The sequence below is a fragment of the Panonychus citri genome, unplaced genomic scaffold (assembly GCF_014898815.1).
Source record: "Panonychus citri isolate SS breed McGregor unplaced genomic scaffold, ASM1489881v1 Contig00139, whole genome shotgun sequence".
NCBI classification, from domain to species: Eukaryota; Metazoa; Arthropoda; class Arachnida; order Trombidiformes; family Tetranychidae; genus Panonychus; species Panonychus citri.
Window position 1 is genome coordinate 25,300 of NW_026515544.1, and position 26,575 is coordinate 51,874.

Below are 26,575 nucleotides of genomic sequence, written 5' to 3' on the forward strand. Positions count from 1 at the left end.
TATTGTAAACTGATTTTTCCTGTTAAATTATTTTTCTTCATTTGGGCGATCCTATCACAATTTATTAATCATAATTATAATAATTGTTGTTCACCTTCAGAAAGAAAAATTATTTTTCTTTACTTTAACAACAATTTAGTTAATTCCTCTATTATTTTGATTACAATTTGTTTTGTTGAATTTTATTCAATCAATATTTTCAAATGGTTACAATCAATACTTTTGTAACAATTTGATTCATTGATTGTTAAATTTTTCTTATAATCAATGAACAATCAACTATACGGAAAGAAAAGGAATCATCAATTAATCAAATTTTCATCCATAGATTTAATTGTTGACCAAATCTTTTAATTGGTCAGTTAGTTCAGGTCAATCTCGACCCTTATTATTAATCAGTTGATTAACTTTTCGACTTATTAACTTATTTTATCTGATTAGTTTGATGCAATCAGTTAATCATTTGTTTTCCTTAATTTTTTTTTTACTCAATTAAAATTTAATAGGGAAAAGTTAATCATTTTGTTTCGTCTTCGAGATTAAATTAAATTTGATCAATTGGTGAAAAGTTTAAATTTAAATTATTGATTTTTAATCATTTAAGTTGAAAATGTCAATTTCAACTTTGTAATTTAAACCGATACATGATTAAAATTGATAAACTGTCCTTGACATTAAGATGGACGACACAAAGTTTAGGTTAATTGTTGCAATTAATTAGTAAAAGATTAAATCAGCTGATGGTTTAAGGAAAAAATTGTTTCTAATCATCTAAAAGTAATTAAGTAAAAGACTTAAATTAAAACGTTTACAAATCTAAAAGTAGGGGATCAGTAAATTGGGCTATTTAATGGTCTACCTTATATGTGTTTAATTGTGATTAACAATATAAATACTAATTGTGATTAGGAAAAAAATTAAATAAAATTTTTCTCTAAATTGTTTCCACTTTTTGAATTGGAGATTTGCTTTGAGTTTAAGTTGGTTTAAGTTTAATTAATTAACTTCAATGTCAACAAGTGTAATCAATCAAAATGATCGTATTTTTAGGTGATTAATCATTAATTTTCTTTTAATTAACTTTGATTCTAATTAGTTGATCATTTCTTTCATTTTGATACAAGAAAAAAGTTCAACATGATTAGTTTCCTTTCCTGTTGTTAGATGGCAGCACTTTCGATTTGTTTACATTTTTCACTTCTTTTTCGGTTTTGTGTTCAAATAATTACTGATTAATTTAGTTCAATAATTGAACTTCAATTGTTTTCCTTCATTGATTAATTGCTGATTAACCTTTTTAATCTTATTTCTAGTTAATTGTTCTCTGTTTCTGTTTAAGGATGAATGAACACTTTAGAGGTCCAAAGGATTCCATTGATTTACTTAATCGCGCCTTCGCTGAGATTGGATTGGATTTACCAACTATTCAATCAGGATGAATTCAATTGATGACGATGATACATTCCTGTTCACCTCTGAATCTGTGGGAGAGGGACATCCAGGTAAATTATTAACAACTAAATCAATTTGATGATCACAAATTTTTGGTTTGTTTTTGTTTTCAATCTAATTGAATCCATGAAACCAATTGTTTATTTTAATTCATCAACATTGTTAACAATAATATCTGATTTATTAAGAGTTTTAATTGTTGAGTAAATTATTATTCTTGTTTTTTATTCACTCGTTTAAATTATTAGGAAACAAATAATTATGAAAGTAAGTTTGATTTCCTTTCGATTGCAATCTATTGAAATTCAATGATCACGACCAATATTCTGGTCATTCATTTGTTTCAATTGTTTTTCTCGAGGCAAATGGGAAGTTCAAGATTATCGAGATTTAATCGTTCATTGTTTTATATCATTGTTATTAATCAGCGTGTACTCACTATACCTGAACGAACCCATGGTTCGGGTCCTGTGTTCATAATTTGGCAGCCGAATAAAGCAAGTTACCTGGTTACAATGGGCTATGATAATACGGTGATAGTTCATGATTGACATGGAAATAAAATCGATACAATTAATTTACCAGGGTAATTAGAAAAGACGAAACAAACAATCAAGAAAAAGAAATTAAATTATTTTCTATTTTCTTTATTGTGCCCAGTCAGTGTACTGGACTTTCATGGAATGTTGAAGGTAATATTTTAGGTGCAATTAGTGGTAAATCACCGATAATTTACCTTTGGGATTCGAGTGTCCATAAGATGTCTAGAGTTGACACCGATGTTCGTGACATGTTAACCATGTTGGTTTGGTCAAAAAAAGATCATCTTCTTGCCGTTGGAACGAGTAAAAGAAATTTAAAGGTTAACCTTCATTTTTAACCTTTACCACAATTCAACCTCGAGATACAATTAATTCATCGACAGGTAATAATTGTGTTAGTCTAATTCTCAATAAGAAGAATCTATTTCTCCTGAGATTAACTGACATGGGAATCTTTATATCATGAGTTTCATGATATTTGAATCGAATAAGTTGAAGCTGCTTTGGAATTGGTTGATGACCATGAATTACACATTGAATGTGATTCTATATTGGAATCGTTGAAACTTTATTCAGAAGCTACTCAACTTTATGAACAGGGTGGTGATGGTGAAAAAGTGGCTAAATTATATTTGTCCGTTCGAAATACACTAAAAGTTGGACAATTGATCGATAAGTTTTCCTTAACTAATGTTGATATTCTTAATCAATATGGCCGAATCAAGGAAAGTCAAGGTGATTACAAAGAAGATGTTAAAGCTTATCTAAGCTCTGGATTAACGATTGATTCGGTTCGTCTTCTTCTCGATAAGCTTAATCCAAGTGAAGCCGTTAGATTGGTAAAAGATTCTGGTAGTTTAGAAGGAGCTAAAATGATCGCTTGATTTTCCAAAAGATCAACGATATCGAATCTGCGATTAAATTTCTAATCCTTTCCAAGTGTACCGATGAAGCTTTTAAATTAGCAACTTCAACAGGTAATGTTGATATTTTCGCTAATTTCTTACTTGATTTAACTGATTAGCAACAATCAAAAAACAATGAACCATCACTATTAAATCACAACCATCAATATAATCAATATTTTCCAGGCTATTAAATCGTGAACCCGTTTGTCCAATGTGTGGATCGACAATTGATATTAAACAATTGGAAACCATTAACGATATTACCAAGTATTAAACCCAGAGCATGATAATTAAATCATTAAACTAATCACAAATTGCTCAACAACAACAACAACAAAGTTAATTGTTAATTTGGAATTTTATACATAAAATTGAAAACATTAAACTGATCACAATTAATAAGAAAAAATAACAATCCCAAACAAAAAGAGATTCATTTTCAATCAACAATTAAATCCTTATAGAAATCATATAAAAAACAGAACCAATTTAATTGTTACAATAAAATTTTCTAATTTAATTAAATTGTTCAAAATGAGCAAAAATCAAATATTATAACAATTAGGAAAGTTTTTTATTCCACAATCAGTTGATTATAAATTCAGTTCTATGATTATCATGGGTTAGGTTAACAATTTTTTCTTAATCAATATAATTTTCACTGTTAAACAACAATCAATGAAGTAAATTAAACGTTAATTACAATTATTGTAAACTGATTTTTTAATTTTCTTTTAATTAATTTTGATTCTAATTAGTTGATCATTTCTTTCATTTTGATACAAGAAAAAAGTTCATCTTGATTAGTTTCCTTTCCTGTTGTTAGATGGCAACACTTTCGATTTGTTTACATTTTCACTTTTTTTCGGTTTTGTGTTCAAATTTTAGTTCAATTGTTTTCCTTCATTGATTAATTGCTGATTAACCTTGTTAATCTTATTTCTAGTTAATTGTTCTCTGTTTCTGTTTAAGGATGAATGAACCTGTTTTTATCAGTCATTATGATAAGAAGTTGATCGATATCAATGATCTTCCTGTTGGTAATCCGGTTGTTATTAATACTATTCAATTACTCCGATTGTTAACCAAATTGGATCAAGCCGGTTCCTCATCTTCATCTTCATCTTCTGATTTTCTTATTTCCTCTGATGATCTTCAATGTTTAGAACTTAAACAAGCTTCTTCTAGTGATGATTATGATCACCTATCACGATTCTTAAGTCAAGAATCTGTCCAACAATTGTTGAAACGATCTATCATTCTGATTACTACTCATGCTGGATTCCATGAGACCAGTGAAAGTATCATTGAGATATTAACCCAAATCACTGGTGATTATCTTAAGAAACTGACACATCTATTAAGATCTTCAGATGATTCCAAACACTTTAGAGGTCCAAATGATTTCATTGATTTACTTAATCGCGCCTTCGCTGAGATTGGATTGGATTTACCAACTATTCAACATTACGAATCAACTTTAAGATCTTATCGTAATACTGTTCACAAAGAAGTAGTTAAAAAGTTAAACATAATTCAACAAAATAATTCTGCAAAATTTAATTGAGTCATGTAAATCTCCTTTTTTTACAAACATATTTATATATCTGTAATTGCACATAAGTAGTAGCATGTAGATGAATGGATTCCATCAGGTCTATTGACTGTTTCTATTTGATTTTTCAAAATAGTAATTTATCCCTTCCATTTTAACTGTTATCCATTCATCTTTTAAGTATTAATACTTGATCCTTGTAAATGTTCACATTTCCTCTGTAGAGAAGTAGATTGTGAGATCTTTAAGGAAGGGGCCAAGGAATTGACAGAGAAATTGAAATGGATCCTCTTTAAAAAACATGTCTTCTCAATTCACTGTAACCCATTTTGTCCAATGTTGGTTGAAGTGTTTCCTTGACCATAGCCGGTGGACCACACATCATAATCATCGTATCATCAGCTGGTGGGAACAAACAATCTCGGATCATATTATCATCAACCCGACCCACTTTGTGTTGCCAACCCTCTTCTGATTTACCTAAAGTGTAATGGATTTTAACTTGGTCGGGAAATCTTGACGCTATTTGGTCCAATTCTTCACGTAAAAGAATATCATCTGATGTATGATTTGCAAATAGGAATGAAACTTGTGTCTTATCCTCCGGATTTGAAATAATCTCACGTAAAACGGCAAACAAAGGTGTAAGGCCAGTTCCACCAGCGATCATACCCAATTTATCGTAATGGTATTTAACCAATGGATCAGTTTTCTTTTTCTTAATAAGAAAATCACCATTACCAATGTAAATCGCTCTTCCATCAGGACCTCGAATATCAATTGTCTCTCCTATTTTCATACTTTCCAAGTATTGAGACATTTTTCCTCCATTAGGATACTTTGGGTTTTGGTTAGCAAAATAAACCTGAAAATAATGTAAATGTAACGTGATGAGAAAATATAATTGACATTGATCTACAATACGTTGAATTTGAAATCAATATATTGATTATATCCAATTTAATCATCTTGTTCAGATCATATGAAACTTTCATCATATTGTTTCTCATAACATTAGTGGTTATCTGGATTTATCAAAACCTCTGACGATTTAATTTGATAACTAAGCTAACATGTAATGGTTTTGTATCCAAATAAGACACAAATTGTTATTAGACTTGAGTACTTGTTGATGAGGTTGATTGGTAACCATTTTGTCAAGATTTACAATCGATAAGTTGATTTACTCTTCAAAACGAAGATGCCAAAGTCTCTGTTTTAAGCTGTAAGACATCAAGATACTCACTTTGATAATGAGATCGAAATAGCCTTTGGTTTCATCGCCAGTGATTGGTGAATAAGGACGAATTACTAAATCGCCGTTGATTTTAGCCGATAGATAAATATGTTCACCAGGACCAACACCTAGAACAGAATCTTCCGTAGGTAAACCGAATCTAAAGCGTCGAGTATTCCAATTGATATTCTATACATAAAAAATTAAAAAGACAATTAGATATCTGACTACCTGATTAACCAGAATTTGACCCATTTTCCTTCAATTCAACAATTGAGGTTCAAAGAGTAAAAGGAAAATAGTAATTACCTCTTTACCAAGCAATGGAACTTGATACTTGACATTAGAATCCATCAGTAATCTCTTTTTACTTTTTGATTTACCCTTTTTAATCCATAGAAATATAAAAATACCAACAATTAATGTAGTAATAGAACCAATTACAGCTGAATTAGCCTTTAAAAAGAAGGAAAAACAAAAATTAATTAGGCCCAAGGATTAGATAGAAACGAATGACAAAAAATAAGTAAACAAACCAATAAGAAGGGATGAAAACTGAAACTGGGAAACTAATTAATTTATTGTTGACGTTATAATTACTCACCACAATTCCCATATTGGTAAACAATCAACGATGTGACACTAATAATAGAAATTAAATAGAAATCAATTAAAAATGAGGAACAACAATCAAAGTAAAAGTGTAAACATCAACTGAGTCTTTCGGTTGAGTAACAAACAGAAAACATATGATGAGACATGAAGAGTACAAGAGATAAGCTGAAAATGAGAAAATGTTGTAATCGTTATGATGGAAAAGTTAATTAAATTTAATGGAAATATGGATCGTTGATTGTTGATTGTTACCTTGTCACCGAGTTAATTGTTATAACAACAATTTGGATTGAAACCTTGACTTTGAGTGCGAATTGAGCAGATTGTCAAAGTCTCTTTATGTACTTAAATTGTCGGTACTTAATTGTGACAAAATCAAACATCTACACTTAATCAATCACCTTTTTTTAATCATTATCGGGTCAATGATTAGTTTAATCAACGATGGTTACGACTAATGGATTAATCAATCCATTAGAGTATTATGTTAATGATTGATTGGTTTTCCTTCACCAATTTGATTAGTATAATTGTTGAAAGAGTAGAAATTAAATTGTAATCACAATTACGATTACGATTCATATAGTTAATTGTTGATTAGTTTGTTTGTTTTCAATTTCAATGAATGAAAATGATGAGATTATGATTAAAGGAAATTGATCTTTTAATTAACTATTTAAAAACTTTTCTTTCAACTAATTAACATTTAATTAACTTCCGAGAAAATTAATCGTATCATCTAATTTCATTAAACAAATAACTTATCACTAATTGTTGTTAGTTGATCAATTTCCTTGTAAATTGATTGTTAAATTGCATTTTCTAATTAAATATTAAATTACTTTGTCTATTAGTCAATTTGCCTTATATGATATTAAGTAACAACAACAACAATTAAAGTAGATTAGTTTTCCTCTTTCCAACTTTTTAACAATTAAGGTTCAAGGTAAAAGTTATTCTTTAATTTTAATTGTTATCGGAACAAATTAATTATCAGCTAATTCACTTCAAGTACATTCAAGTTGATTGTTGTCGTTGTTAAGATTAAACCAAAGTTCTGAACTAAAGTTAAAACATTAAAACGATATTAAGTAAATACAATATACGAGCTAATTGACAGTTACGCTGATTTATTGGTAACAATTAAAAATTCATTTTCTAAACAAAATGATTAATTGTAATTAAAGAAAATAAATTAACTTCTATTCTTTTCAAACAATAGATGGCGTTGATGGAATTCTTTCTTTCTCAGCATTTCCGAGATGAATTTTCATTTATCTTGTTACTTTTACTCCTTAAATCCTCGTGGTGTCTTCATCCTTTGGTCTAATTGTAGTTTTATCTCATTCTTTTATCACAATTGATTAAATTTTTTTCATCTTCTAAATTTTTTTCTAATTAACAATCAATTTGATCGAATTTCAATCAGGATGAATTCAATTGATGACGATGGTACATTCCTGTTCACCTCTGAATCTGTGGGAGAGGGACATCCAGGTAAATTAGAATTTCTTTTTTTATTATTGTTCTCTTTTTGTTCTCTCTCTCTCTTTCTCTTTCTCTTTTGTTCTCTTTTAATTATTTTACTGTGTTGTTATTTTTAACCTTTTCTATTTGTGTTATATTGTTCTCTTTGTTGCTATGCACTAATAGATAAACTTTGTGACCAGGTTAGTGATGCTGTTTTGGATGCTCACCTTGCATTGGATCCATATGCTAAGGTTGCATGTGAGTCTATTAGTAAAACCGGGTTAGTCATGGTTTTTGGCGAGATTACCTCTTCTGCTCACGTTGATTATCAAGATGTTGTTCGTCAAACAGTTAAACACATTGGATTTGATAGTAGTGATAAAGGTTTCGATTATAAAACTTGTAATGTTCTGGTTGCCATTGAACATCAAGCTCAAGAAATTTCCCAAGGTGTTTGGACTGATAAAGATGATGAACATTTAGGTGCTGGAGATCAAGGGTTAATGTTTGGCTATGCTACTGATGAGACTGAAGAGTGTATGCCTTTAACTGTTGTTCTTTCTCATAAATTGAATGAAAAATTATCTCAACTTAGACGTGATGGTACATTTGCTTGGGCTCGACCTGATTCCAAAACTCAGGTTACCTGTGAATATCGTTTCGATAAAGGAGCCGCTATACCATCAAGAGTTCATACTATTGTTATCTCTGTTCAACATTCACCAGAGATTGAAATGGATCAACTTAAGAAAGAAATTATGGAAAAGGTGATTAAAGTTGTTATTCCTGACAAATATTTGGATGATAAAACAATCTATCACATCAATCCTTGCGGGAAGTTCATCACTGGCGGTCCATTGGTAAGTTGACTATTTAAGTGACTTTTTATTCAGTTAACACGAAAGATATGCTTTTAAATATTGGATCAATCAATCATTTATTGACATTTTCTCTCTCTCTCTCTCTCTCTCTCTTTTCACCCTCTGTCAGGCTGATGCCGGTCTCACTGGACGTAAGATAATCGTCGATACTTATGGAGGTTGGGGTGCTCACGGAGGAGGAGCTTTTTCTGGTAAAGACGCTACCAAAGTAGATCGATCTGGAGCCTATGCCGCTCGATGGGTCGCTAAATCGCTTGTTAAAAGTGGACTATGCAGACGATGTAGTGTCCAGGTAAATATTAACCGATAACAAGATAATATAAACAAGAGTAATCTGACTCATTTAATTAATCGTTGTTCATTCATTAATCTCTTGACATTTAATTAAATCTCTTATTTCATTAATTTAGATCTCATATGCCATTGGTATCTCAGAGCCTCTTTCAGTTACAGTATTTTCTTATGGAACTTCATCTTTATCGTCAAAACAACTGCATGATATAGTTATGAAAAACTTTGACCTAAGACCTGGAACAATCATTAAGTAATTATTTCTCTCCTTAACCACTAGAGAAAATAATTTCAACTTTTTTTCACTAACTTTTTGTTTTCCATTTTTGTTTTCAGGGAATTGGGTCTTCGAAAACCGATCTTTTCAAAAACGGCAGTTTGGGGTCACTTTGGAAGGGAAGGGTTCCCGTGGGAGGTAGCGAAACAACTTCAACTTTAAATTAAACATCTTCTGAAATCTTATAACTTTTTTTCACTTTTGCAATAATCTGAATATTGTAACATCTTTTCATTCATTTTTCGGATTAGCAATTATGTTGAATCAATAATTAAAAAATTGCGCTTAAAATTTTTCATTAGTTTGTTTTTGTTTTCTTGGTTAACTAAGACAATTTTAACCCACAACTAAAAAGTGAGTCAAAGTATAATTCAACCATTAAGAATAAAAAAACGAAATGACAGTTCGATTAACAATCAATTGTTCAATAATAATATCTAAGAAATTAAGTTTGGAACGTTGAGATTACGGCAATGGATTAAAAGAAGAAGAAGAGAATCAAGTTGATTGTTTTCGAGGAAAAAATCGAAAATCAAATTGATGGGAAAACATTGAACGGAAGGAAAAAGTTGCCAATCATAATCACCAAACAAGATCAATAATCAATCTAATCTGATTAATCTGTTAGAGAATCAAAACTAACCAATAGATGTGAAAATGTTAATTTGATGACCAATAGAAAAGAAGATTAAATTTTTCATCTCACTTTTTGTGGTATTTTGAAGAAATTACAATTTGTTTCCCTTGAGATTGTCAACTAATTAGACTCTGTGGTTGGTCTAATTGTTTGAGAAACAATTTAAACGAAAAGAAATAACATCTTTTGATGAACCTAATTGTCAACAATTAAAAGCCAAGGGAAAGAATTGCAAGAAAACAAATGAGGGAAAAACAAATGTATGAGTCATGAGCTTTTTAGAACAACAAACAAATACCAATAATTATGTTCGCATGACGATTGGTGAGAAAATGATGAGAAGATGATGAAAAAAATGATGATGATTACGAAGAGACAATGTTACAGTTGCGATAAGAAGAAAAGTGTCTCTCTCGTTGCTGGTTCTCCCTCATTCTCCCTCCAGTCAATTTGTTCTCTTTCAACGAAAGAACAAATTAATTTCCCTCTTCTCTTATCAATGGTTAAGATTGTGAAAAGTTGGAGGGAAAAACAATGAGCCTGATCACTTGTTAATCTGCTTATTAAAAAGCCAAACAGTCAATGTGAATCTTAATCAGTTTAATCAAATCTTTTCCCTTACAGTTAATCACCGAGTAATTTTATTCTATTCTTTTATTTACCTTGTCAACAATTTATTGATTATTCTCTAAATTTTACCTTCTCTCATTAGATAATCTAATCATTTTGTGATTGTTCGTTTTTCTGCCTTTGATTAGAATTTGATTATTTTTTTTCTCTTCTTCTTCTTCTTTATTGTGTGTTGTGTATCTCCATCTTTAATCTTTGTCTCTCCTCATCTAATCTTCCATCTAATCTTCTTCTTCTCCAATGGCAATGGATAGTTTTTCTAAGCGTCGTCCACCCAAATTCTCGGAGCCCATTGATTTCAATCTCAAGGCTTCTGAATTTTCTCATTCCAATCTACTGGTAGATCGGTTTAATGGACTCTTTTCAAGTGGATGGTCAACCAATGATCAACATGGATTGTTCAATTTTAGTGGTAATCTAAATTCTACCTCTAATCTTACACCCGCTGGTGAGAATAACAATATTACTAATAATAGTAATAGTGTTAACAACAATTCTAATTGTGGTACCATTGAGGTACCACTGGTGTTGATGGTAATGGTGGTGGCCTCTATTCTAGTAATTTAACTCATGCAATCAATGGTATTAATTCAAACCCATTTAATACCAAAGGATTAAACAGTTATGATTATAACAATCAATGGATCGCTCCACCGAGAAGTTGCCCTCCTATTGGAACCAGGGATTTATTTTCTTCTTTCTCGGTCACTCCCCGTAATCATATAAATTCAAATCACTTATCAAACACCAATAACAATCAAATTAACTCGCATAATTATAATTCCATCAATCCTGCAACTAATTCCAACAGAGATAATACCAATAATTATCATAACAATCTTACCACTGGACATCAACAACACTCGACTAATCCAAACACCATCAATAATAATACCAATAATTCCTTTGGTATTGGTAATAATAACAATCATCATTCTATGGTCAATAGTAGTTATAATAACTCTGATAATTCATTGGCTGCTAACAGTACTTTAAATGGTCTTCAAGCTTCTTATGTTCCACCAAGGGTTCGTCGACGTAATCCAACTTGCACCGAGTGTGTTTTCTGTAAAAACAATGGTCATCCACCGGCATTTTACAAGAGTCACATTCTCAAATGTCCAGAGGGTAACATTATCTGTCCTGTTCTTCGCTGTTACAATTGTCCCATTTGTCAGAATGGCGGTGGAGCAAAAGCTCATACACTTCGATATTGCCCATGGAATAAACCATCATTCTGGCAACGCAATAATCGACCTTAAATCCCGATTCAATTTTCCTTTTTCCTCTCTCTCTCTCTCTCTCTCTCTCTTTCCTGCTAACCGAATATTTAACAGACTTGCCTACCAAATGTAAGCTATTTGAATGGGTTAGCACCAAGGAGAGAGACCGACCCTATGAAAATTTGTAATAAATGCTCTCATGTTGTAAAGAGCTCAGTCTCTCTCTCTCTCTCTCTCTTCCCTTTCTCTTGAATTCTAACCTCTGTCTTTCTTGTTCTCTACCGTCTCTCTCTCTCTCTCTACGATTGTAATACCAGATACACATATTTGTAATCTGCGCACTTGCGGATATTCTTCTCCTCCTACCAAAGAATAAGCTTTTCCTTGCAAACAATCTCGAAGAAGAGTCGCCACCTCTGTTTTCTCATCTCTTGAATCTCTTTTCACTTGTAATCGAACAAAAGAAAGAGAAACAGAGGTGGCGACTCGCGTGCCAATTGTATGTATCACACATTCTCCCTTCGAGTTGCTCTCTTTTCATCCTTTTCTTTTGTTTCTGTGGAATATTTATTTTTTGGGTTTATTATTAATAAATTTAATTAACTTATTGTCTAAATTTAAATTGTGATTTTCTTTTTTAAAGTTGTTTGAAAGTCTATTCAAACAAAATAAACATGGACACATATGAAAGTAGTGGCTATGGTGCTTCTGGCAGTTCTCATGGCGGAGGCTATATGGCAGGGGGATATGGATCTAATTCAGCTCCAGGCGGGTACAATTCTAGTGGATATGCATCTTCTAGTTATCCTCCTAGTGGTGGAGGCTATGGAGGTGGAGGAGGTTATGGTAGTGGTGGTGGCGGTGGTTATCAATCTCAGGGTCCACCAGGTCCACCTGGACCACCTTCACATTCAACTGCTGGCGGTTATGGTAGTGGTGGTGGTGGTGGAGGAGGAGGAGGTGGGTACTCATCTCAAGGACCACCCGGGCCACCTTCACATGGAGCTCAAGGAGGGTATGGTGGTGGCGGTGGTGGTGGATATCAATCACAAGGACCACCAGGACCACCTTCACATGCATCCCAAGGAGGTTATGGCGGTGGATATCAGTCACAGGGACCACCTTCACACTCAGCTCATGGAGGTTTGTATTTTTTGTTTTATTTTGTATTTTTGTCACTTGATTTGTTTAAACTCATTGTCACTTTTTTCTTTTTAGCTGAATACATGCATGACACTGTATTTGTTTCGGGATTACCAAAAACAGCCACTGAGACTGATATTGCCGAATATTTTGGCTCCATTGGTTTAATAAAAGTAAGTAATTTTCTTCATCTTATACAATTTGAATCAATGTTAATTTTTGTTTTCTTATATTACAGAAAGATAAAAAAACTGGTAGAGATAAAATTTGGATCTATAGAGATAAAGACTCTGGTCAAAGCAAAGGAGAAGCCACTGTAACTTATGATGATCCTCCAACTGCCAATTCCTCGATATCATGGTTTAATGGTAAAGAACTGTGGGGAAATACAATTAAAGTAGAAATGGCTCAAAGAAAAGTACCACCAGGTGGATTTGTTCGTGGTGGAAGTAGAGGAGGAGGCAGTGGAGGAGGTCGAGGTCGAGGTGGACCCATGGGTGGAGGATTTGGGCGCGGAGGTGGAGGTGGACCCGGAGGTTAGTTTTTTTAATTTACTGAGATTACTTTACCATGATACTCATATGTTTCTCTTTTATTTCTTATCATCTATTCAAGGACCTGGTGGTCGATCTGGAGGTGGTGGTAGAGATGGAGACTGGAATTGTCCTAATCCAAGTTGTGGGAACAATAATTTCGCATGGAGGACAGAATGTAATCGATGTCAAGCACCAAAACCTGGAGGAGCTCCGGGCGGTTCAGATGGAGGTTCACTGCATTCAGAGGTAACTTTTTCTTTTATTTTGAATTTTCCATTGAGTACCAATCGACTAGAGTTTTTTTTTGTTACAAAATCTTTTGACAAGTGAGCATAGTTTCAAAAGCGATAAATTTGCGTTCTGTTTTTCACAGAATTCTATTTTATGTGTTTAGCTTTTAACTTGATTTTACCCTTTAAAGGCGCCAAAATAAATGAAAATTTTTCCATTAATACAGATGGCAGGAGATGGTATGAGACGTAATGGAGGAGGTATGCGCGGAGGTCGCGGTGGCTCCGGTGATCGAGGTGGTGGCCGTGGAATGGGCCGTGGAGGAATGGGAGGTAGCCGAGGAGGTTTTGGCCCTAGAGACGGTGATATGGGCAGTGGTCGAGGTCGTGGTGGCGGTGATGGTCCAAGGGGGGGTAGAGGAGGTGGTGGTCCACCAATGAGAGGGCGAGGTGGACCTATGCGCAGAGGTCATGATAGACGTCCTGGACCATATTGATAGGATCTTATTAAATTCCTTCAGATCTCAAGTCATGCGGTCAAGGTCAACTTTTCCACAGAGATATCAATTTAATACTCGTGGATTAGAACTTCTTTAACTTTTTCAAATGAGCAAAAAAAAACTCTGGTAACAAAGATTAAAGTCAAAAGACCTTTTGTAAAGCTATTTATCGACATAATTCAGTAATGAGAGTATAAAAAAAATGTCAGTTAATAAGCTAATAAGAGTTAGAAATACAAGTGTCATAAAAGAAGTAAATTAGTGAAAAAGCGCGAGAAACTCCACTTGTATTGAGACTCCGGTACAACTTAATCTCTCAACCCGCTCATTAAAGTGAAACGCACAATCAAAAAGATATAAGAAAAAAGAAGTTCAGTAATCGAATAAAATTGGAAGCCATTGCCCTTTACCTCTTCAGACATTAAAAGGGTTGAGAAAAGAAAATAATTCAAATTGAGAGATAAAAGGTTGGATTAAAAGCTTTGTGATTACGCTAAATATCAATGACATTTGATTAGCTTTTTTACTTTTTTATTTTTTCCATTTTAATCTTCATCTTCATCTTTCACATGGTCACCATTCTACTATGATTATTGCTCTCGGCTATTTAGATTATCTCATGTACTTCCTATTCTCTTCCTACTTTCCTTCATATTAATTGCTTTGACTTTGATAGAAATGTCACCAATCTTTAGAAAAAGTTTAGATTAACAGATCTGTTAATTAAATGAACAAGAGACTCACCGAGAATTTATCTTGATGATTATTTGAATCAATCATTAGAATTGGAATAATTTTATTAGAAAAAGATGATAATGGAACCCGGAAAAATCAAAAAGAATCAAATGAAATATGAAGATGAAGATTGATAAAAGTTCCGAAAAGAAATAAAAAAGGAAGATAATAAATGATGTTTTTCTTGTTAATCTTATGAATAAATGTATTGCCCTTTTGTGGCCATTCCAATGATCTCAAACAACCGGATTATTGATTTTCTTTGCAAGAATCAAGGGGAAAGTAAAGGTAAGTATTTTTCTAATTCTCCATCTTCATCTTCATCTCTGATCTTTAATCATCTCTCTCTCTTTACCTCCCTTTCTCTCTTCTTTCTATTATCTCATCATCATCTTCTTAATCCACACTCAGTCCAACCCTCCCGATCTGTGGATCCACCAAGTACCAGGTAAGAAGAGACCGGTCTTGGCCCGTCTTCTTATTGACCTTAACTGCCCACCACAGGTTATAAAGAAACCAAATACTCCAGTGAAAGTCATTTACATTTAAACTTCACTCTGGGATCAGTTAACTTGAAAAACTTTAATTGTGCTCAATTGAAACGGGAACATTTTTTTTCCAATTGTGATCAGCGAAAGTGTTGTTACAATAATTAACTCAATCAAAATGAAAGGATTAATCATCTCAATCTTTATTGTTTCTCTTTTTGTAATCGGTAAGATTTTTATTCATTCATTAATAATTTCATCTAATCCTGGAATCAAGTTGATTGATAAGTCACTTGATTACTGATTCAACTTTTATTAGAATTGAAATTAACATGGAATATTTAATTGAACATAATTTTCTACAATTAATTGGTGACTGTTTTTTTTTGGTTATTCGATTAATTTTTTTCTCTCTTATTACAATTAAGGTAATGGTTTACCTGTTGCTGGACCTGTTGTTGAATCAGTTGAATCAAAATCAAGTGGATCAACTGAATCAATCCTTTTCTATGGATCTAAATCAGAAACTGTCGTTCCATCAGTTGATGGAGTTGAAGGTAATTCGGTTGTCAATGATTTAGTTGCTGCTCCAGTTTCATCAGTTGGCTTAGATGAGATCTCGCCAGTGGCTGATAAATCAAAATCACCAGTGGTCTCTAATCAGGATGAAATTTCAGTTGACAAACTCGCCACTGTGTCAACAATTATCTCTGATTCAGTTCCCGAAAAGAAAGTAAAAAAAGGTAAATCAGATGAAGGTAAATCTTCAACTGTACAAAAAGTTCAGAAAGTGGAAAGTTCAGAAAAAGTTGCTGAGGTTCCAGTTGCATCGCCATCAGTTGCTGAAGTTCAAACTGAAGCTCCATCTCAATACTCAGCAGGAGTTTCAGAGGATTCAGTTGCCAAGAATTCACCCCAAGTGGCTCCAGTTGCTGATTCTGTTCCTGTAGCTGTTGCTCTCGCTGCACCAACCATCAAGGTTGTTCCTGTCAAAGCTGATGAGGTTAAGCCTGAAGCAACTGCTGCCTCTGCTTCATCCTCCAGCTCAGATATTTCAGCTTATCTTGCTGAGCCAATCAACCAGGCAACCAAATTACTTGTTGACCTTGAACAACAGATAAAAGGTTATCTCAATACTGACTTGAAAGATGATGCTGCATCCACTTTGAGTCCACTTTCTTATGGAGCTGGTTCAGAAGAGCCCGCTATTGAGCCCAGTTCAACTGATGCCCGTCAAAATGAGCAAATTGCTGGTATGGTTGATCAAATCGAAATGACCATTCACAATCTTGATGTAAGTCTTGACCATTTAAATCACTTTTCTCCTCATTTCTAACCATTTTCCACCTCTAATCTAATCAATAGCAATCAATTGAAGATTTGATGGCCAATCGACGATACATGACCGCCGCTATGATGCGATCAATGAGATCCTATTTACGAGGAGTACAAAACAATTTACAACGTCTTCAGAATCGACTTCGAGCCCTTCAAGCTGTTGCATCTTCAGCTTCTGCCCCACCCGCTGACGATGGCTCAGGAACTGCTGGCTATCCAAGCAACGCTTTCTTTGAAAGTTTAAGGTAAATAAACTGATTGATTGTGATCAACAATTTAAGTCAACAACAAACTAATAAAACTTTGTTTCCTTTCAAAATTCACAGAGTTCGAGTTAACCGAATCACAACCGACATTACCAACCTCATGAACCGAATGAGATCAACTTTGGTTTCATCAACCACTGCCAGACCGTTCAGTGGTTAATCAATCATCACAATCACCCACCTTAACCCACCTTAACCCACCTCAGGTAATAATTTACTTGCACAGGATGTATAATAACGGGTCATCGTTTGATTAAATTATTACAATTTTCACCTAATCAACTCAACTCACTTTCATTATCAATTCAATTTCAATAAAAACCAACATGTTTAACAACATAACAATATCAAGATGATCTCTGTAGTTAATTTTTTTTACCAATTCATACGCAAACTTAATTGAATGACAATTAACTGATAATTGTTGGTTAATTTGTGTTATTAATTCAAAAAGTGTATCATTTTCATTTGTGGTGCATGAGAAATTCAGTTTTAAGTGAAACTTTGGTTATTCAGTTCTTGGTTAACTATTGTGTTTCCAATTCATAGCAATCAGCTAATTACCCATGAAAATGAGATAAATTTACTCTAATCACACAATGGTGATTAAATTGACTATTAAAATTTACTGAAGCTCAACCATTGGGAATGAAAACTATTGACCACATGTAATCATTGAGGTATTTGGTTTCTTTAAAACCTCTGGGCAGTTAAGGTCAATAAGAAGACGGGCCAAGACCGGTCTCTTCATACCTGGTACTTGATTGATCCACAGATCGGGAGGGGGTTGGACTGAGTGTGGATTAAGAAGATGATGATGATAAGGTAACAAGAGAGAGAGAGAGAGAGAGAGAGAGAGAGAGAGAGAGAGATGAAGATGAATAAAGACTTGACCTTCACCTTGACCATAAACTTATACAAAGAAATCTCAATGTTCATTAAAAGAGCAATTTATTTATTCATGAGAATAACAAGAAAATCATCTTTTATTGTATTTCTTTTTTTTTCAAATTCTTTTTCATTTAATCCAATGTAATATCTGAGTTTCTATTAATATTATCAAATGTAAACGTTGATGATTCTTTACTTTTCCGGGTTTTTTTTCATTCTTTTTCTGATAAATTATCCATGTAGTAGCTCAATGAAACGATTCAAATGATCATGATGATTATCAGCTACTATCTTATTGATCAAACACAATCTTTTCTGTTAATCTCATCTTTTTCTAAGTAAATCAGATTGGTGACATTTCTATCAGAGTCAAAACCAATTAACTGAATAAAGAGTAGGAAGTACATGAGATAATCTAAATAGCCGAAAGCAATAATTATGAGGGAATAGTGACCATATAAAAGATTAAGATTAAGATTAAGATTAAAGTTTAAAAAAAGATATAAATGGGTTGTGACAAGAAAAAGAAATAATCAAATGTCATTAACTGTTTCATTCCAATCTTACCGAATGTTGTTTTCTGATTATCATTAAGATTATCTCATTGATTGATTGATAATTGATCGTTAACGAGCTTTAAATTGTTGCAATTGATGGAAAATCTCAATGAGATTTTTAATCTGATACTTTTATTCAACCTTTCAGATAATATTAATAGTTGATCCCTCGGATTAAACTAATCACCATCATCCATAGATCACCAATTGATCATGATGGATATTCAATTCTGTCAAATGATTTAGTAATATCACAATCAATTGGTGTCTTTAATTTTTATCTAATGGCTTTTATTATCTGTGTATGGATTTCATGGTGATAATAATCATGCAAACGATATTACTGTTTGATTATGAATCGTCACCCACTGGGAATGATTAACTATTTTTATCTCTGTCAGTTTAACCATGTTAATGTTTGTATTTAATTGGTTTAAAATGTTTTACCTACTGAAAAAAAAGGATAATCATGAGGTATAAAAATGATAAACAACATTTTAATCATGAAAATATTCATATAAATTCAACTCCCTGTAGGTGGTGAGAGTTGTTTCAAATATAAATAATGAGTTTCTATTCAAGTGGAAAGATTGAAAAACTATTCTGGTAAAGTTCATTAGGAAATTCAGGATTTACAAGGAACATTCTGTTCAATTCTCATCCCCACTTAAATATATATATAATCATAACCATGAATGAATCGACCATTAAGTTAATCCAATTCAATTTTGAGAACATCATTAAATGGATTGATATACATTCCGACATAATAATAATCATGATGATGGTTAACATGATAATAATATCTGAATGTAATGATTTATTTCATGGGAATGTAGAGTTGAAGTTAACTTTTAATATTCTAATACAGTAATGGAGTTACATGAATTGCTACTGAAAATCATGATGATGTCTGCAAATTTACTGAATTGAATAACTTACTCAGTTGATGATATATAATATTTGATAAGATAATGATATTTAATACAATGAAAGTGAATCAAGGTAACTATGGTGGAAACTGATTTCCAATGGAAACTGATTATTTCTCGGCATTTTCATTTCAGTCCATATTCACTGATGATTATTATGGTGATTATACATTAGTGTAAAGTGATAACATGTAAATCTGAATATTGCCTGAGGGTTTAATATGAGAAATGAATAAAGAGACTCAGCTATTCATATAAATTGTTTGCTTAATCATCTCGCAGAAAATACTTTTTTCAAATGATTAACTGGCTGAATTAATGATAGTCTAGTGAGTCTAATATGTACTCTAATTTTTAGTCTATTGTCATACTAATTGATTATTAAAATCGAGATTGAAAAAAATCACATTTGATTGACACCAACGAGAAAACAATTTGCATACCTGATCAACTTAGCACAAATTCAGAATAAATTGTCAGACAAATTTGATTGCATGATTGATTAAAATTACAGAAAATGATTGTATTTCATTTAATCGTTTGTCTTCATGAATCGTGAACCATTTTATCCAAAAAAAAGTCGAATACTTAATAAGTGAGAAGTTCAGAATTGAAGAGCTGTAGGAAAAAAAGTTCGAGACTGTTGAGGTTGTATAAAGTTTGTTTCTAACTCGAAAGACGATTAACAATCTACCGAAATAAATTATTTAATTGTAACGAAAACTCGAATCAACGTAGAAAAGTAGCCATCGATTAATATTAATTTTATCTGTTCTAATTTAGAGACAATTCTTGATTCAGCATTAGTACATATTATTAGGTTATTATTATTAGTTGGAAACTCGGAATTGTAAATGATATTAGAGATCGAGAAAAGAAGCTTTTTTAACTAGTTGGTTAAATTTAATTCTAGTTAAACAATTTGTTTTAATTGTCAGAGTTATCTTGACAATATCGAGTGTATAATTGTCAATTTGACAGATTAGTACTTGTATGAGCACAATTGATGTGACATTTTTAGTTTGTCAAGAGCTGAACTCAGAACTTTACATGGGCATTATTCAGATATCTGATTTCTCTCAGTTCTGTTACCTCTTGATCAATGAAATGATCAAAATCATGCATCATGATTATCTGATTGTCTGAGCGAGTAATTTACTTAACAGCAAAGGGAATCATGAATGTTTTATATGAATGACCAGTGAAAATAAGCAATATTTTTCAATTTAAATTGAGGGATAAAGAGGTCGCATCTAAATTATTGATTGCAATTTACTGATTGTCCAGATTCTAAATTTGATTGAAATTTATTATTATCTGAATAATACTTTACGATTTACAACAGTTAAGCTAAACAAATAGACAATTTAACTGAGTTAAATTTGTTTACACCTATGGAAACAGAAACACTTTGAAAAGTAAATGTTTCTAAAGTTAATTCGAGAAAGAATTTGCAAATAAATTATTCTTCTCATGAAGAAATACCTTTTTCATCATTATTCACCTTGATGATTACATGATAATCAGCCATTGATCATCTAAATTGAAGATAATCGACATGATTAACGAATGAAATCAACAAATCGTAACGTTTTTGAACGTAATGAAAATGAATGAAGAACTGAATTAAAAGTAATCATTATACAAGACAATTCAAAGAATTTTCCACTTTTAGTTGTCTCAGTTACAATTAAAATAACAATTAGTATTTAATTGTTAGGCTTGGATTCATTCATCAGTCATGTTGATAAAAATAATTGTGATACTAAATGTAAATAAATTAATTCAAACAATTGAGTATCAAAATCTCATTAAAATTCATCGTAGAAAACTAAAAGTTAACAATCAAAGAAATGCAAACAGAATGAAACATTTCCATGATACTAATTACTACCATTTAATTATAAACAATCAACAGTAGTACAACTCAAGTTAAAACGATTAATCTTACAGTTGATGATCCGTTTTGCTAGAGAAATGGCCTCCATACAAAGTACGATTGCTGATCCAAAAGAAAACACTGAATATGAAATTATTTCTTCGTTTGAACTTTCACCGTTCGCGTAAAACGCACTTCCGACGGAAAATTTGGCCTTAATTTGCGTTTTCATTCAGGACACATTATCCCTGTTACCTTGATACTCAATCACCACGAGACTTTGTCATGAGTTATTTCAGCAATTCGATGATTGAGTTTCAGTGATAGAAAAAGCCTTCCAGGTAAATTGGTTATTAAATTGATAGGTGACAATCAATGACACTAAATATTGACTGTGATTACAGTTTCAACATTATGATGAGGTGATTGATTGATTTATAAATTACAAGTTTCAAAAGGAGTTAAATTGATGAGCCAAGATTTCATGAGCTAAAAAAAGATGAAACTTTTTTCTCATTTGAATTTCTTATTCCAATTTGATTTACTATCTTTTTATCTGAATATTGAATCAAAGTTTTTCTTGAAATATGAATCGTGATTTTAACCATGGAAGATGATCAGACATGGGATTTGATCCAGTTCAGTTTATAACTTGCCTGTCAACGTATGTAATTTGATTCCAAGTGCAAAAGTTAAAATAACAATCAAATTGTCTCATTGCTGTATTACCAACGATGGATAATATTCAGATCGCATCATGATATTTTATTTGAATGGTAGTTAGAATTTCTATTGAATGATGAAAGAGCAATATTATTTTTATGTTTACGGTCAATGGAACATGATGATAACCTGATGCATCAAAATCCAATTCCAATTCCAAGTTAAAGTTCATGTAACATACATGAACTATTATCTTTGATGTTTTGTTTGTACATCTATCGCTTTTCAATAGGGATGCATGGGATCAAATTCTGAAGCAATTTAAATGGGAAAACATGATAAAAAGTTACAATTTTGTCTAAAATTACAAATTCAAATTGAACACATTGAGTATAGTTATCTGAATATCTCTGTTTGACAACCGAGAGACTAAGTAGAAACTTCATCTTCTAGAATTTCAATTGATTTTCATGAGCATCAAATGATCATTTGATAACTAAATCGTCATCTTTATTGTCATTATTTACTCTATTTAATGAATTCAACTACTATATTGTGCAAAAAAGGCTCTAATTCAGTTAAATTAATATAAAAAAAATCTAACGAAGCGAAAAAAGGTCAATATTGATCCATAAGTTTGTTATGATCGTAGAGATATTTTTTTAAACGTAACATGATATTCATTCTGGAATCATTGTAGAATTTATTTAATTATTAAATGAAAATAAACTCTTTCCGTAAGACAATTAGAAAAAATTGTAACTAACATTAATAATGAAACAGAAAAGTTCAGGGTCAAACTCTCAGTGGTCAAAACTTTTCCAGAACTTTATCCCAATGGTCATCATTTTCTCCTTTTAATTATTTGACTCAGCACTCGTTTTGATGGTGAAATTAACTGACCATAAAAATAATTGTGACCATTTACTGATTATCAATGAGAATGTAAACAACAAGACAAAAGTCAAAACCATATTGACTGAAATAATCAATGTTTTTTTTCCTGTTCCATGATAACCTAATATTAGATTCATTATTATTATCGTCATCATCTCCTCATGATGATTATATTAAGTTACTCAACAAGAAGTAAAAACAATAATAACAATAGTCGATTGAGATTATAATGATGATGATGTGGATAATGATGATCAACAGTATAATCAATACACTCTGTATGAATTGAATAGTGATCCAGTTTTTGCCTCCTTATTGTTACTTAGACAATTTTGACCATTCTAGTAAATAGACTGGTCACTCCCTTGGACTTAGTGACCATCAAAATATTAGAGATATTCCTGTATATATTTATTATAATATTGATCATCATCTATCTTTCTCTATCTCCCTTGATTAATCAACTACTGAGAGAGACACTGAATTCCCACATCTTCTTACTACTATCTTGGGTCAACTGGACAGTTTAGCCTCTGTACTAGTGGTCATCTTTACTTTTTGGATGGTCAATACTTACCTACTTGTCTTTAACTTATCAATCTAATTTTGAGTGATGAGGATGATTAAAAATATGATCAATATTATAATAATAATCTTTTCAACTGAATCCACATGCTAACACTAAAGTTGATTAAGACATGAAAGTTTCTTCCGGTTTTCATGGCAAGTAATTTAATCAAATATTGGTCAATGTTTTCATCCTCATCATCACCTAACCCACTTTGACCCAATGTTTATGAAATGTTTTCAACATGATCATCTAAATGATGTATATACAAGTTTCTTCAAGTACATTCTGGCATAATGAGTCCGATATAATCATGATAATCTCATTGGAGGAACTGAAAATTCAGCAAAGAGGAAATAACTATTCTCATCATGTAATATTGTAAAAACTTTTGATTCTCTGTGCAAATAAAGCGATTTATCTTACATTTTTTGTTTATTTTTCTTCCTCTTGGACTAAAGTTTAACTTCCTGGATATAATATGATTCTGATATACTCATTGTAGGAGAAAAAAAGTTCTGACTGAATTTCTTTCAGTAAGAAGCAAAGATAATTTGATAAACTTTTTGCATCTCATTTTTTGCTTCCTCAAGCTTCATAAAATCCTTGACAATTGTATTTAAAGCATTAACATTTCCATAAATCTGAACTTATTTCCTATTCTAAATATTATGAATGAATTAATTTTCTTGACGTATATTAATATATGTAGTTAATCTGAAATTAATTGTATTTGGTGATGAAATAATTTTACTCACCAGACATGTTAATTTCTGTATAAACCGTATTGCAATTAACTTAATTAGCAAAGCAGAAATGGAGTTTGGTTAAATTGGAAAGTGTCAGATCTTTATTTCAAATTGTATAATCATAATTGAAATTAATGATACAATTTATTCAATATTAAGTGTTAATTGTTTACTTTTGAAATTTTAATTTCGCTCAATTGGTTTATAATTGAATGAAATTAATGGATTTTTACTGAAAAAAAAAATTATTAAACTAATTCAATTGATAGTTTGAAAAGTTTTTACGACCCATGAGAATTGAAGGAAATGGAAAACTAATCAGTTGATAATATCGAAACAATTTGTTGATTGTTGGTGAAAAAAATAACAATAAAGTTTCAGTTTTCCAGATGAAATTCTGTTAACATGAAATAACAATTTCCGTTGAATAGCAAGAGAAAAAGAGAACCGAATTAAATTAATGGGTTATCCTTTACAACGATGATCATATTATTACTAAACCGATATTTTTTCACCTTAATACAGTTTCACCTTCTCACTTCCTCTTCCTCTTTTTACTCTCAAGATGCTGAGGAAAAAAAACAATCTGCCTTTGGGTAAGGAAAAGCTTAATAGATGAACAAATTTCTAGATCAGAAAAAGTAACGAAAAAAAGTTTTCTCCAACTAATGATCATTTTCGAGTTCTAATACTTTTTCTATCCATCGAAAGGGGCTCGTCTCATTTAGGCAAATTTCAATCAAGCAAATGAACAATTGGGCAAAATTCAATTAAGCAAAAGTCATTTGAGCAAAAATAAAATAAAAAGTTTAAATAAAAAAACTTCTTAATTTTGATTTCTTGGGATATTTAAGAAATAAACCTTTTTAGACTAATTAAACTTCTTTAGGGATTTTTCATGAAGATAATCAACTTGAATAAATTGAACTGAATTTAACAGAATGTCTATTTTCTTTGTTTCTCATTCGTTTTTTATCATTCATTCGACATCTTGTACCAAATTTTCAATAGTTTTCGAAAGTTAATATTTTGATTAGTTTTGTGAGTTATTTAGTTTTAATTATCACTGATTATGGATTATCGGTTCATTAAATCAACTCGAAATGCAAACTTGTTGATTAAATCAAATTTTATATATAGAAAACGTGTAGTGACAAATAGTTGCGAATATTGGACATGTTGTGAGAAAAACTGTCCAGGTAAATTAACCATGGAGCTCGGAACTATTAAAAACTCTTCAGCCCATAATCATGGACAACAACTCGATAAAATCATCCAAATCGAACAACGAAACAAAGGAAAAGATTACGTTAAACTCGAAAACTTTCCTAATCTAAAAAGTTGTTACCAAAAAAGTTCAAATGATATAATGCAAACTCATCAAGGTGATATTGTTGGTGCTTCTCTAAAAACTTTTCGAAGCTTAAAAAAAACTTTATCGCGCGCTCGTTCCTCTCGATACCCACCTTTACCTGCTAACCGTGCAGAAATCACAATTCCTGATAAATTGAGAAACAACTTCGACAATGAAACTTTTTTTCGAATTAGTGATGGTGATTCAGAAAAAATACTTATATTTGCAACAGACAAATTCCTAAATTATCTCAGCTCATCTGATCATGTGTATGCTGATGGAACTTTTAAAAGTGTACCAAAACTTTTCCATTCGTTATACACTTTTCATGTGATGGTGAACGGAGTAATGATTCCAACGGTTTATGCCTTGATCCCGTCAGCTAATTACAACACCTACCTTCGTCTTATAAGATTGGTACAGGATTTGTGTGCTGCTATTAATCTGACCTGGAACCCTGATTTTTTCACAACTGATTTCGAAATGGCCTCAATGAAAGCAATCAAAACATGTTTTCCCGCCTGTACACTTAAATCGTGTCTATTTCATTTTGGCCAAAATATCTGGAGGAATGTGGTTAAGCATCAACTGAGAGATTTGTACAATGAACAAAACTCAGAAGTTTATAAGACCATCAGGCGAATTTCGGCCTTACCCTTTCTAAATATTGTCGATATTCATGACACTTTTGATTGGATTGTCTCTGAGTCCCCTCAACTAGATAATCTTGATGATTTCATTCATTACTTCAAATCTACATATTTACTCGATGACTCGAGATTTCCTGTTTCGACCTGGAACCATTACAACGATCGTGACCCACGGACAAACAATCACGTTGAAGGTTGGCATTTTGCTTTAAATAAGAGTATGGGAAGGAATCACGCGAATCTTTGGATATTCATTGAGAAAATAATTCAACACCAAAACAGTTTTGAAACTAATCTTCTTATGGCCTCGTTCGGTGCAACAATTAACGTTACTGAGCGGAAAACTCTGGACATAAATCGTCGAATTCAAAACTTGACCGCAGAGTATTCTTTAGGCCATTTGACTCCGTTCGAATTCATTGATAAGATAAAATACTACACAAAATTATCAGATTCTAATCGAATTTCAATTGTCGATTAA

At 31.8% G+C, this 26,575-nt stretch overlaps 7 protein-coding genes and 1 long non-coding RNA gene across 10 annotated transcripts; 7 read left to right on the top strand and 1 right to left on the bottom strand.

The window, feature by feature from the left end:
- The first annotated feature begins 1,204 nt into the window (after positions 1 to 1,204).
- On the top strand, positions 1,205 to 3,518 carry LOC128394017 (uncharacterized). Of its 2 annotated transcripts, XR_008326297.1 has the most exons (5): positions 1,205 to 1,502; positions 1,701 to 1,719; positions 1,881 to 2,038; positions 2,113 to 2,971; positions 3,086 to 3,518. It is a non-coding gene; the product is annotated as an uncharacterized LOC128394017 (long non-coding RNA). The 2 variants fall into 2 exon arrangements; XR_008326296.1 differs by having other exon boundaries at positions 2,113 to 3,518.
- A 255-nt stretch (positions 3,519 to 3,773) lies between these two features.
- On the top strand, positions 3,774 to 4,560 carry LOC128394016 (uncharacterized). The gene has a single exon (XM_053354252.1). It carries the CDS (start codon positions 3,876 to 3,878, stop codon positions 4,467 to 4,469), a length of 594 nt encoding a protein of 197 aa, XP_053210227.1. The 5' UTR covers positions 3,774 to 3,875; the 3' UTR covers positions 4,470 to 4,560.
- LOC128394015 (NADH-cytochrome b5 reductase 2-like) lies at positions 4,438 to 6,655 on the bottom strand. 2 transcript variants are annotated; one of them, XM_053354250.1, is made up of 5 exons: positions 6,562 to 6,655; positions 6,299 to 6,336; positions 6,004 to 6,150; positions 5,704 to 5,883; positions 4,438 to 5,322 (listed from the first exon to the last, which is right to left on the bottom strand). In XM_053354250.1, exons 2-5 carry the CDS (start codon positions 6,308 to 6,310, stop codon positions 4,750 to 4,752), a joined length of 912 nt encoding a protein of 303 aa, XP_053210225.1. In that variant the 5' UTR covers positions 6,311 to 6,336; positions 6,562 to 6,655; the 3' UTR covers positions 4,438 to 4,749. The 2 variants fall into 2 exon arrangements, with proteins under 2 accessions (XP_053210225.1, XP_053210226.1); XM_053354251.1 differs by lacking the exon at positions 6,562 to 6,655 and having other exon boundaries at positions 6,231 to 6,547.
- A 932-nt stretch (positions 6,656 to 7,587) lies between these two features.
- LOC128394014 (S-adenosylmethionine synthase-like) lies at positions 7,588 to 9,519 on the top strand. The gene is made up of 5 exons (XM_053354248.1): positions 7,588 to 7,806; positions 7,963 to 8,639; positions 8,770 to 8,952; positions 9,071 to 9,204; positions 9,288 to 9,519. The coding sequence occupies exons 1-5, from the start codon at positions 7,740 to 7,742 to the stop codon at positions 9,388 to 9,390; spliced, it is 1,164 nt and encodes a 387-aa protein (XP_053210223.1). The 5' UTR covers positions 7,588 to 7,739; the 3' UTR covers positions 9,391 to 9,519.
- An 806-nt stretch (positions 9,520 to 10,325) lies between these two features.
- LOC128394053 (GATA zinc finger domain-containing protein 15-like) lies at positions 10,326 to 12,334 on the top strand. The gene is made up of 2 exons (XM_053354294.1): positions 10,326 to 10,976; positions 11,012 to 12,334. The coding sequence occupies exons 1-2, from the start codon at positions 10,736 to 10,738 to the stop codon at positions 11,755 to 11,757; spliced, it is 987 nt and encodes a 328-aa protein (XP_053210269.1). The 5' UTR covers positions 10,326 to 10,735; the 3' UTR covers positions 11,758 to 12,334.
- Positions 12,335 to 12,391: 57 nt separating this feature from the next.
- Positions 12,392 to 14,288, top strand: LOC128394052 (RNA-binding protein cabeza-like). The gene is made up of 5 exons (XM_053354293.1): positions 12,392 to 12,861; positions 12,937 to 13,034; positions 13,100 to 13,397; positions 13,477 to 13,643; positions 13,855 to 14,288. Exons 1-5 carry the CDS (start codon positions 12,393 to 12,395, stop codon positions 14,122 to 14,124), a joined length of 1,302 nt encoding a protein of 433 aa, XP_053210268.1. The 5' UTR covers position 12,392; the 3' UTR covers positions 14,125 to 14,288.
- A 1,018-nt stretch (positions 14,289 to 15,306) lies between these two features.
- LOC128394172 (uncharacterized) lies at positions 15,307 to 17,299 on the top strand. The gene is made up of 4 exons (XM_053354440.1): positions 15,307 to 15,577; positions 15,779 to 16,644; positions 16,716 to 16,933; positions 17,015 to 17,299. The coding sequence occupies exons 1-4, from the start codon at positions 15,529 to 15,531 to the stop codon at positions 17,112 to 17,114; spliced, it is 1,233 nt and encodes a 410-aa protein (XP_053210415.1). The 5' UTR covers positions 15,307 to 15,528; the 3' UTR covers positions 17,115 to 17,299.
- An 8,001-nt stretch (positions 17,300 to 25,300) lies between these two features.
- LOC128394393 (uncharacterized) lies at positions 25,301 to 26,575 on the top strand. Its single transcript, XM_053354713.1, has one exon. It carries the CDS (start codon positions 25,301 to 25,303, stop codon positions 26,573 to 26,575), a length of 1,275 nt encoding a protein of 424 aa, XP_053210688.1.